Source organism: Myxocyprinus asiaticus, chromosome 12 (assembly GCF_019703515.2).
Source record: "Myxocyprinus asiaticus isolate MX2 ecotype Aquarium Trade chromosome 12, UBuf_Myxa_2, whole genome shotgun sequence".
Classification (NCBI taxonomy): domain Eukaryota; kingdom Metazoa; phylum Chordata; class Actinopteri; order Cypriniformes; family Catostomidae; genus Myxocyprinus; species Myxocyprinus asiaticus.
Window position 1 is genome coordinate 42,072,864 of NC_059355.1, and position 12,022 is coordinate 42,084,885.

General features: G+C 38.2%; 1 protein-coding gene across 3 annotated transcripts in view; it reads right to left on the minus strand.

The window, feature by feature from the left end:
• The window catches only part of LOC127449433 (calcium/calmodulin-dependent protein kinase type 1-like), a 36,463-nt gene extending 26,792 nt beyond the window's left edge, over nt 1-9,671 (minus strand). For 2 of the 3 annotated variants that reach the window (XR_007898742.1, XM_051712847.1), the window contains exons 1-2: nt 8,972-9,630; nt 7,044-7,158 (exon numbers count right to left, since the gene is read on the minus strand). Coding sequence is in view for 2 of the 3 variants with exons in the window: in XM_051712847.1 (XP_051568807.1) it covers nt 7,044-7,158; nt 8,972-9,089 (233 nt within the window). In the remaining variant the exon portion in view is untranslated. Of the gene's footprint in view, nt 1-7,043; nt 7,159-8,971 lie in introns of all 3 variants that reach the window. The other variant, XM_051712848.1, reaches the window with a different exon arrangement.
• Between the last annotated feature and the right edge of the window lie 2,351 nt (nt 9,672-12,022).

The window sequence follows — 12,022 nt, forward strand, 5'->3', positions numbered from 1 at the left end:
TTATGGAGTTTTGTGTTCCTTGCACAGTTGCCTTCAGCTTGCTCACAGGGGTTCTAAATACAATTATTATTTAATTACTTAATTTTTATACACAATTTACAATCATATTTAATCAAACTACACAATGATCACTAAGATTTTTTGTTAATGCATGATTTCCTGTAAAGCTGCTTTGAAACAATGTGTGTTGTGAAAAGCGCAATACAAATAAAAATGATTGACTTGACTTTTAAACTTCTTTTAGGGCTACTTAGAATTTTTTTCTGGTAAAACTCATTCAGAAGAACTCTACCCATCAATGTCTGTCAATATAGCAGATTCTCCACAGTTCGCTAAAATAATACCCTTATGCATTATTTTCATTTCAATTTATATGACATTGTCCATATGTGTAACTCTCAAATTTAGGAGCACAAATTAGCCAGAGTAGTTTCTCAAGAGTAAATCAATTGACTCCACTCAAAGGAATCATGGGTAAACCAATTCCATAATCGTCTCTAGAAAAGAAGCTTTCTGTCAACATATACAGTTCAGTTAAATCCCCTGAACAGAGCCTTACAGGGAAGCTAGTCAAAACTGCACAATGACATAGCTATGTGATTTTCAGCAAAGACAGGTCATAAAATCCAGAAGGTCATAATTTTTTTAAGCCACCATTCTAGTCTATGATACTTTTTTTTCTTAAAGCTGAAGAGTGAAATTTCTGCACCACTAACACCACCAATCGGAATTGCAAAAATAAACATTATTTTCAAACAACATTCATGAATACTCCCCCCCCCATCTGCTGTTGATCAAACAAATAGATAGTCCCTCCCTAAACGGTGTTGTGCTGTCAGGATGTTCAAATGGAGCAATATTTTTTTATAGCACCAGACACTTTGTTAAAGGAATAGTTCACCCAAAAATGAAAATTCTCACATTATTCACTTACCCTGATGCCATCCCAGATGTGTGTAGCTGTCTTTCTTCAGCAGAACACAAATGAAGATTTTTAGAAAAATGTTGAAGCTCTGTAGGTCCTTATAATGTAAGTAAACAGGTGCCATCAGGCTACTGGCTATTTGACGGTCCCAAAGGCATATTTAGGCAGCATAAAAGTAATCCACATGACTCCAGTCAATCAATTAATGTCTTCTGAAGCAAATCGATAGGTTGGTGTAAGAAACAAATCGATAATTAAAAAGTTCTAACTTTAAATCGTTGCTTCCACCCAGCACTGTATTGCTGTTTAAAATAAACTAACTCTCGTTTCTTACACCAACTTATCGATATGCCTTTTGGACCGTCAAAGAGCCAGCAGCCTGATGGCACCTGTTTACTTGCATTATAAGAACCTACAGAGCTTCGACATTTTTCTTAGTCATATACAGTGGTGTGAAAAAGTGTTTGCCCCCTTCCTGATTTCTTATTTTTTTGCAAGTTTGTCACACTTAAATGTTTCAGATCATCAAACAAGTTTAAATATTAGTCACAGATAACACAAGTAAACACAAAATGCAGTTTTTAAATGAAGGTTGTTATTATTAAGGGAAAACAAAATCCAAACCTACATGGCCCTGTGTGAAAAAGTGTTTGCCCCACCTGTTAAAACATAACTTAACTGTGGTTTATCACTCCTGAGTTTTTTTTTTTTTACCGCCACACCTGTTCTCAATCAAGAAATCACTTAAATAGGACCTGCCTGACAAAGTGAAGTAGACCAAAAGATCTTCAAAAGCTAGACATCATGCCGAGATCCAAAGAAATTCAGGAACAAATGAGAAAGAAAGTAATTGAGATCTATCAGTCTGGAAAAGGTTATAAAGCCATTTCTAAAGCTTTGGGACTCCAGAGAACCACAGTGAGAGCCATTATCCACAAATGGCGAAAACATGGAACAGTGGTGAACCTTCCCAGGAGTGGCCGGCCGACCAAATTTACCCCAAGAGCGCAGCAACGACTCATCCAAGAGGTCACAAAAGACCCCACAACAACATCCAAAGAACTGCAGGCCTCACTTGCCTCAGTTAAGGTCAGTGTTCATGACTCCACCATAAGAAAGAGACTGGGCAAAAATGGCCTGCATGGCAGAGTTCCAAGACGAAAACCACTGCTGAGCAAAAAGAACATTATGGCTCGTCTCATTTTTGCCAGAAAACATCTTGATGATCCCCAAGACTTTTGGGAAAATACTCTGTGGACTGACGAGACAAAAGTTGAACTTTTTGGAAGGTGTGTGTCCTATTACATCTGCCGTAAAAGTAACACCGCATTTCAGAAAAAGAACATCATACCGACAGTAAAATATGGTGGTGGTAGTGTGATGGTCTGGGGCTGTTTTGCTGCTTCAGGACCTGGAAGACTTGCTGTGATATATGGAACCATGAATTCTGCTGTCTACCAAAAAATCCTGAAGGAGAATGTCCGGCCATCTGTTCGTGACCTCAAGCTGAAGCGAACTTGGGTTCTGCAGCAGGACAATGATCCAAAACACACCAGCAAGTACACCTCTGAATGGCTGAAGAAAAACAAAATGAAGACTTTGGAGTGGCCTAGTCAAAGTCCTGACCTGAATCCTATTGAGATGCTGTGGCATGACCTTAAAAAGGCAGTTCATGCTCGAAAACCCTCCAATGTGGCTGAATTACAACAATTCTGCAAAGATGAGTGGACCAAAATTCCTCCACAGTGCTGTAAAAGACTCATTGCAAGTTATCGCAAATGCTTGATTGCAGTTGTTGCTGCTAAGGGTGGCCCAACCAGTTATTAGGTTTAGGGGGCAATCACTTTTTCACACAGGGCCATGTAGGTTTGGATTTTGTTTTCCCTTAATAATAACAACCTTCATTTAAAAACTGCATTTTGTGTTTACTTGTGTTATCTTTGACTAATATTTAAACTTGTTTGATGATCTGAAACATTTAAGTGTGACAAACATGCAAAAAAATAAGAAATCAGGAAGGGGGCAAACACTTTTTCACACCACTGTACATATGGGATGGCATCAGGGCAAGTGAATAATGAGAGAATTTTCGTGTTTGGGTGAACTATTCCTTTAACAGCTTTCAAGGAAACCAGTCAATGAATGGCTTACTTATAGTTGTCTCTGCATGTTAAGCCGGAAAAGGAGAAAGTTTGCTTCTTCCATTGGTACAACAAACCTCAACAAAGATCTCCTTGAAGTTTTGGATTTATTGCTTGTTTTGTCACTCACTCTCTCTCTCTCTCTGTCTCTCTGCTGATGGGGCAGACATGTCCCAGCTGCAGCAATCTTGCCTACTACACACTTGGCTCGAGTTCATTCAGCTCTCTGTAGAATTCACTGTTTGCAGACAAAAGAGAACAACCATACACTCTCAGGACAATGCTACAATTGATAATTGCCATTAATAGCTCCCCTGGACCACTTCAAGTTAACTGAATTACTCCAGTCCAATACAGAATGTCAATACAAAGGTAGTCTCAGCCTCAGACAGCATGGCCACAAAACGCCCACATTTCATTCACTGACTGTCTGGTTGAAATTGCCACTTCCAGTTTAATTAGCTGCTGGCTGCTCCGCAATTCCAGGAGTCATGTTGCATAGGTTTTTATCAGTTCACCGGCAAACAAAGTTGTGTACAAGGTAACGGGTTGATTACGGGTTGAACTAATCAACACACACATCACCCAAGGCCCGCTGGCTTGAATCTGTACATTTTGAAGAAGGAAGAATAATGGCAAATTTGCAGTTGTGTTTGAGGCATTTCACACCTGAATGTTTTCAGGGATGATCATTTCTGAATGGACTGTGAGTCAAATGTAGAGAAAGTGGCTGGAGTTTATTTGTACAGTATTTTCAATACAGGTATTGAAATGTTTTGGAATGTACAGCACATGTATGCACTCTTTAAACATTGAAATATTGAGATCATAAGCAAAGATTGTGATGAGCTGTGCACATTTGTGGGCTGGTTATGGATTAATGTTGTCAGTTAGATCATCGTTCGGTTTTAAGTCAGTGGAAAAGCGAAAGGGTATTGAGATTGGTTCACAGTTTCCATGGTAACCGGCTCTGGCATAAGCAACACGGAACAAATGTGGCTGTGGCTTTGCCGGACTGCAATGTCACCTAAAGCCTATTGGCTATTTTTTAAAAAGGGACAAGCAGTTTGTCATGTCCCACCCCCATTTCCTGTTTCAGTAGGAAATATGTCAAAACACCAAAGAAAACTACGCTCATCAATGCACTTTACTGCGACATTAACAACTGTTGAATGACACTCGTGTTGTAAATAATGTATATCTTGTTATTATGTAGCATATAGCAATGAAGGGTTCCAAAGAAGGGGATTGAACATAAGGCTGGCCATGTGAACTCAAGCTGAAGCAAGCATGCCCAAATGATTATGTTCTGCCATCTGAAAGAGCAGTCATTCTGGCCGCAGGAGGGGAGATGCACTCATTACAACCCTCTGATGAATATTGTATGCCTGTGTATGTTTCTGTGCGTGCAGTTTTCATCACAGCTTTACGCTAGCGACTTTCCCCAGAGCGGTGCCTTGCAGGTTGGTGGTGCGCTTCCCACCCAATATCTCACCATCCTGCTTCTCACGTGTTTCACGAGAGATCTCGAGTGAGCGCCAATAAAATCTGTCATGGAAGACAGTTAATGTCTTCTCTCTGGCTCTCTCCCTCTGCATTTATCTCCAAGATTCACTGAATGTGACAGTAAATGCACACAATCCACCCACACACTATATAAATATGTCTGCAATGTAAAAGGGCTAGTGCACTTTGGGTCGACGTACACTTTCTTGCCCTCTACTATGCCTCTAAATGCTGGCATCAGATGAGTAATATGTCTGCACAAGGACAGGTCTCTTACTTCACGACATCAAAACAAACAAACAAAGAACATGATTTTGTGAACGAACTGGAAAAACAATCAAAGATTTTTTGTCTGGATTCCAACATTCGAAATTTGCTTCATTGAGGGGAGAATTCATTAACAATGAATTGTGTTCACTGATAGTGTTGTTTATTTGCACATGCTGTTTGCATTGTTTTAGTACCAAGTTCACTAAAAGAATTTTGCGAATTAGGTAACGGCACAAAAAATAATAAAATAATAATAATAATAATAATAAAAGAAAATTAAAAAATAGTGCTGAACGAAATGTACATGGTCCAACTGCAGATATTGTAGGCTGGTTCTTAGCACTAGGTTTCGGATATATGCCAGGTTATAACATTCTTCTCAATAATTTGATCATCATTTGATGAATTACTGAAAATACATCTTCTTTACCATTAATGGCACACCATTTACAGGGCTCCAGACTAAAAAATTACTTTGGAGCCACTGGCTCCTAAACTGAAACATCAAGGAGCCAAATGGCTGTTTTAGTCGCCAAATCAAAGAATTGCTCGATTTAGATTGCTGTTCAGAAACAAGATAGAAAGCTGAAGAAAAGGAAGACAGCTGATAACCCATTAATCTGAGGTTTAATATACAAATATATTGAGAAGATAAGTTTGCATTCCCTTTTGTCTCAAATGTTCACACCCCTTTCATAATTTATACAAATATAAGAGATAAAATATTTTTTTTTATTTAGTACTGCTCTTTAGAATCTACATTACAGATATTTACATATAGTATCATATAGTAGTGTGTTGTCTTGTTGAGCATCAATGTATGTTTGCACCTTATGTAATAGAGTGTACAAGTCCCTCAATTGTCCCAAGTGTCAAAAGATTGATCTCAAATATATATATTTATTTAAACTGTTTTAAAATTTTGCCTTAGTCTTTCTTTATGGTTACCGGATGGCCCAGACACAGAGACTACAAGACTGCAAATTGAATGAAATCCCAGATGCAGTTTATTGTGCTGCTCCAATCCCAATCAATAATTACCAGAAGAAAATAAAGTGGTACACAATACAGGACTTTTAATTATAATGAAGCCCAAAATACACTTGGAACTCTTATTTTGAAATATCTGTACTCTTAGTTGTGAACTTACTGACACTACGGCTGATTCGCTGAGAAAGTGACTGATTCAAACTGCTAACCTGAGCTCCTGATTTCAAACCCCCTTTTTTTGGGTGATTCATGAAAAAGACCTCATTCAAAAGAGTCATTTGTTCACGAATCTCTCGTGCTGGGTTTGATGCTGCGTGCAGTGAGCAAGCTTGTTAGAAACAGAACGGGTGAAAAGCGGCGTGAGACACACTGGTGCACGCTCAAAAAATATATTCAGTAACTCACAAGATATCTGACGAAACCGCATATGTACACAGACAACCTGACTGTCGCCAGTGGCGACTAGATTTTAAATTATTGTCGCAATCATTTATTTTTCGTCGCATTTGCAGCCATTTTAGTCGCAATCTGGAGCCATGATTTATTGTGCCAGGTAAGTGAATTTCATGTATACAGTGTAATAATAAGCTAAATTTACAAAAAGAGGTGTGTTCGTGTTAAAAATAAAGACTTTATCTCATTGAAAATTTAGTACATAACTACCTTCGAACGAATGCAGTAATTGCAGTTGTAAATTTAAGTAATTCCTAGTATTGACAGCTAATGAAAGCCCTGCTGTGTGCTGCACTGAGGTGTCATTAATCACAGCTGGCAACGTGAGAAAAAGGGGAAACTGCTCCTGAAGATGGATGAGTTCTGTTTTTCTAATGTCTTTCAGTGCCAATATATTCTGACATTATATCTATAAAGCCAACATGACATATTGTGATTCTGAACATTCTAAAATATATGAAGGCTTTTGAGAACAACTAGTCAGAGTTACAGAAATAGATGGGACTACTTGTTGATGCCATAGCTGCAGGTGTGCCTCCACAATCTGTTGGTGGAATGATTTCCAGACGGCACCAAAAAATGTAAAGGTGCAATTTTCCTTTAAAGATGATTTCTATTTGTTTTCAAACTCCTTTTATTTAAATGAAAAGTGTTGGTATGAAATCATTCAGACTCCATTTAAAAAACCATTGCTGAGAAGAATCAAATAAGGCTTTGGGCATTTTCATGGTAAATTGAGCAATGAATTATTCACTCACGTCCCCAAGACCTCCTTGAAATCATAATTTTCCTTGATATCCGTTGTCTTCTTTTTCCATCCATTTTCATCCTCTCCCAAAGGCATTGTATAATTGGTTTGAACCAATGAGGAACCTTAAAAAATAAAATACAAATAAAAAACAGAAGAGCCAAATGAATCAGAGAAATTTAGATTATGCGAAGTGTATCATCACAGAAATAAATTGGTAGACTGGCAATCAGCAAGACACAGACACAGAAGGGGATGGACCATTGCAGCTTACAAGTAATGCACTGTTGGTTGATGTGACTCTAACTTTCATAACAAAGTCACTAAAATAACCAACGAACACAGTTGCACAAAGGCTATACCTAATTAGTTTTATTATTATTATTATTATTATTATTATTATTGGCCTTTGAGCCATTTTGGTACATTAGAAAGAGATATGCTATGATGGGGAGAAGAGAAACATGATGGTAATGTGCCATCCAAATGAGGACCGCATCTCAATGTGTCAGGGCACACAAAACTGCTAGGTCATGGCTCCGACCTGTGTATTTTCTGTTAAATGTTTATTTATTTTTTGGGATTTTTCTCCCCTTTTCTCCCCAATTTGGAATGCCCAATTTCCAATGTGCTCTAAGTTCTTGTGGTGGCGTAGTGACCCGCCTCAATCCGGGTGGCGTAAAATGAATCTCAGTTGCCTCTGAGTCTGACACCGTCAATCCTTGCATCTTATCACCTGGCTTGTTGAGCGCGTTACAGCGGAGACATAGCGCGTGTGGAGGCTTCATGCTATTCTCCGAGGCATCCACGCACAACTCACCACGCGCCCCACCGAGAGCAAGAACCACTTTATAGTGGCCACGAGGAGGTTGCCCCATGTGACTCTACCCTCCCTAGCAACTGGGCCAATTTGGTTGCTTAGGAGACCTGGCTGGAGTCACTCAGCACACCCTGCATTCGAACTCGAGACTCCAGGTGTGGTAGTCAGCACCTTTACTCGCAAAGCTACCCAGGCACCATTATATGTTTATTATTAAAACTTGCTTGTTGCAACAGACTAACAAAAGGGAATCAAATCAGAACATTTTTGTCATCACGGAAAAGATTTGTTCAAAACTAACTACAAGAAAAGACCTTGCCAATCTCCAGCTTATTTCTGCAACTCCTCAAGAGCGTTCTTTGTATCAAGCAAATGAGTCTAAATTGATTAATGTGCTTGATTTGAGTGTGTGTTCATCTGACACAAACTTATTGATAATTTCCAACAAGCTACGGTGAGTTATATGGCACCGTAGTCCTTCAAGGGCACATAACCATTACCATATAAAGATTTTGGGAAAAATCTAAGTAGGTCCCCTTATAGAACCATAAATAAGACAAAATAAGAAACAAGATGGCAGCCAGAATATGAAGAAGCAACTAAGGAGATCCAGCAAAACAGAACTGTTTTCTTTTAAGTTATTTTTGTAACCACATTAATTACTGCTTTTGAGCTGTAAAACTTTTTAGCAGAAAACATATCAGACCAGTTACAAAATAAAATGGATTTTGAATGCAAACCTTGACAAAAAAATATAATAAAATAAAAAAAAAAAGTGCCAAAAAAGAACCATGATGTTACCATGGTATTTTTATTGACATGTACCATATTTTAGGACAAATCACTCCTTGGGAATTCTTTGAGATACCTTGGAATACAATGTAAATACTAAAATATATATAAATTCAATTCAGTATTGTGGTATATATCAAAGGACCATGGACTATGGTATGACCATAAAACCATAACTGTACGATGTTACAGCCACAGTACTTTTGTGATAGCATAAATATGCAACAGTGCTAGGAAAATCCACCATGATCAAAAAAAGGAAACAACTTTTCCATATGCTCTACAGAGATACTGTAAACATATAATGCAAAGGAAACTTTACCTACCACTATTTAACTGAGGTCCGCATCTTGAACAAGCACTACGTTGTTTGCCAAAGGATACATATGGTTCGCGTATGTGTGTGTGTGTGCGTGTATTCAGAAACTGCGCATTGATGCACATGCAGGAGACCGATGCTACCTGCACTAATATTCTTCTATGGACGAACAACGAAGCATTAACATTGACTGACAGAAAAGAAAAAAGATCCAATAAATGTCTGTTTAAAGTCGATGATGCAGATGCAAATATTGCAGGACAATTCACCTAAAATACTGGCGAGGTCAGCAAAGGATTGGCCAGTGCGCTTAACCCAAATTGATTACTTTTCCTCAACAGTGAGCGCTCTTGCAAACGATAGCGTGCTTGTCATATTGTAACCTATATTAATAGAACACTACTCTCCAAATTGATTTGCATAGTAATATGAACCGGTCGGTTGTCTGATTACATACTTGATATGCAACTGCATTGTATAGCCTTAATCATGCATTAAAGCTTACAATGGCATTGCAGAAGATATCCTGCTGTTACTAAATTTAAAACAGTGAGTTCATAGGCTTTTTCCACTCACTCGAGGAAAACTTAAAATAAGCGGAATACCTGTTCGTCAGCTCCTATGGACAGACGCTCCTCTCCGTTTTATCTATATCCGCAATTAATTCCCTTTCGATGCAATAGTTGCGGGATCTACCCTGGCGTCTAGTATATACTTTATTCACACTAGCGCCATCTATGATTTGTAATGGGAATGACAACGATGCTGTGAGGGATAGACTTAACCATCTCTTCAATGACACAAACGGTATAAAGCTTATAAAGAGCTTAGATCACATCTGATTTTCCACAACTCATGTTGCCTGGAGTTCTTTGTATACTGAATGTTCTTGGACTGATATTGTATCAATGTTTTGTCCGCGGAACTATCCAAAAACACTTTAAACTGTAGTGCAGCCCATTGAAGAGACTGCATGTCTATCCCTCACAATCTCGTTGTCATTACCATTAAAAATCAATTATGGCGCTAGCGTGAATAAGGTCTACAGCGACTGGAGGGGACGTCTGTGAAGCTGCTTTGAAACTATGTGTGTTGTGAAAAGCGCTATACAAATAAATATGACTTGACTTTCATTTAACTAAATTAAATGTGACCATAAACTCAAAACATAATGATACAGTCCTAATTGGCTACATTTTACATTTACTCATTTGGCAGACGCTTGTATCCAAAGCAACTTACAAAAGAGGAAAACAAGCGAATCATCTTAAAGAAACAGTGGTACGAAAAATGCCATATTACAAAGTTTCACTAGCATCAGAATATAGCATTCAAAACAGATTGAAGTGCAACAATAATTTTTATTTTATTTTATTATATATGTATAATTATTGACTGGTTAAGTGCTTACGGAAACGATGTGTTTTTAGCCGTTTTTTGAAGACAGAAATTGAGTCAGCTTCACGGATGGAGTTGGGAAGGTCATTCCACCAACGTGGTATGATGAAGCCGAAAGTCCGGTAAAGTTTTTTGGTGCCTCTTTGTGTTGGTTCAACAAGGCGACGTTCCTTAGCCGACCGCAGGCTTCTAGTGGGTGCGTAGCTCTGTAGAAATTATTTTAGGTATACTGGAGCAGACCCAGTGACTGTTCTGTATGCCAGCATCAGAGCCTTGCATTTGATACGTGCATCAACCGGCAGCCAGTGAGGAGAGACAAGGAGTGGTGTAACATGCGCTCTCTTTGGTTCATTAAAGACCAGACGTGCTGCTACATTCACAATTGCACATGCAGGAAGGCCTGCAATGACAGCGTTACAGTAGTCCAATCTAGTTATGACAAGTGACTGAACAGGAAGTTGTGTGGCATGTTCAGAGAGGAAGGGTCTAATCTTCCTGATATTGTAGAGTGTACATCTACATGATCTTGTAGTCTTTGAGATGTGGTCTGTGAAATTTAGTTTGTTATAGATTTCTGACCGTTTTGGATGGCGTTACTGTACTTGCACCCAGCTGCACGGTGATGTTGTGTTCAACAGCAGGGTTGGCTGGAAAGATAAGGAGTTTGGTCTTGGCAGGGTTAAGTTGCAGGTGGTGTTCCTTCATCCAGGCCGAGATGTCTGCCAGGCAGGCAGAGATTCGAGCAGTCACTGTGATGTCGTTGGGCTGGAAAGACAAGTAGAGCTGCGTGTCACCGGCGTAGTAGTGGTAAGTGAAACCATGTGCCAGGCTACTATCCGTATCGTTCTGTATCAAAACCCTGGATATTATATAGGCTACTTATTTTTATAAGAAGATGAGTTTAAAAATGCACAGTGGGCCACAATCTCCACATGACAGGACTTTAAAATCAATACATTGAAAATCAATGCATTAGACATACGTATAATTTTATACACATACGCTTGTGTCATATGTTTTTATTTTATTTTTTTATAAAAAAATATTGTATTTGCAAATTGGTATATGTTTATTTATAGTTGTTTTAATTATTATTATTTATTTTTTTTATGTAGCCTAAATTTTATTCTGTAGCCCTAATGTTCTCATTACTGGAAAAAATCAAGTTGTCTCAATTAAACATTCCTTGAAATGTCAAGCTTTGGGCTCACAACTCAAATATCTCAGTTCCTTGAATTTATTTTTCTTAAAAATTCACTGACCTTATTTGATTTTAAGTGTCAATAACTCAAACTATTGTGTACAAAATTTTAAAGGATAGTTCTCCCAAAACTTAAAATTATCTTATCATTTACTCACCCTCATGCCATCCTAGATGTGTATGACTTTCTTCTGCAGAACACAAATGAAGATTTTTAGAAGAATTTCCCAGCTCTTTTGGTCCAAACAATGCAAGCAAAAGGGTGCCTAATTTTTTCAAGTTCCAAAAATCACATTAGTCAGCATAAAAGTAATCCATACATACATTCTTCTTCTTGTGTTTTGGTAATTCACATTCTGCATGCATTTCATATACGATTACTGGGCAAGGAGAAGAATTTCAAACAAAAAATACTTAAATATTGAACTGTTTCTCACCCACACCTATCCTCACTTCTGA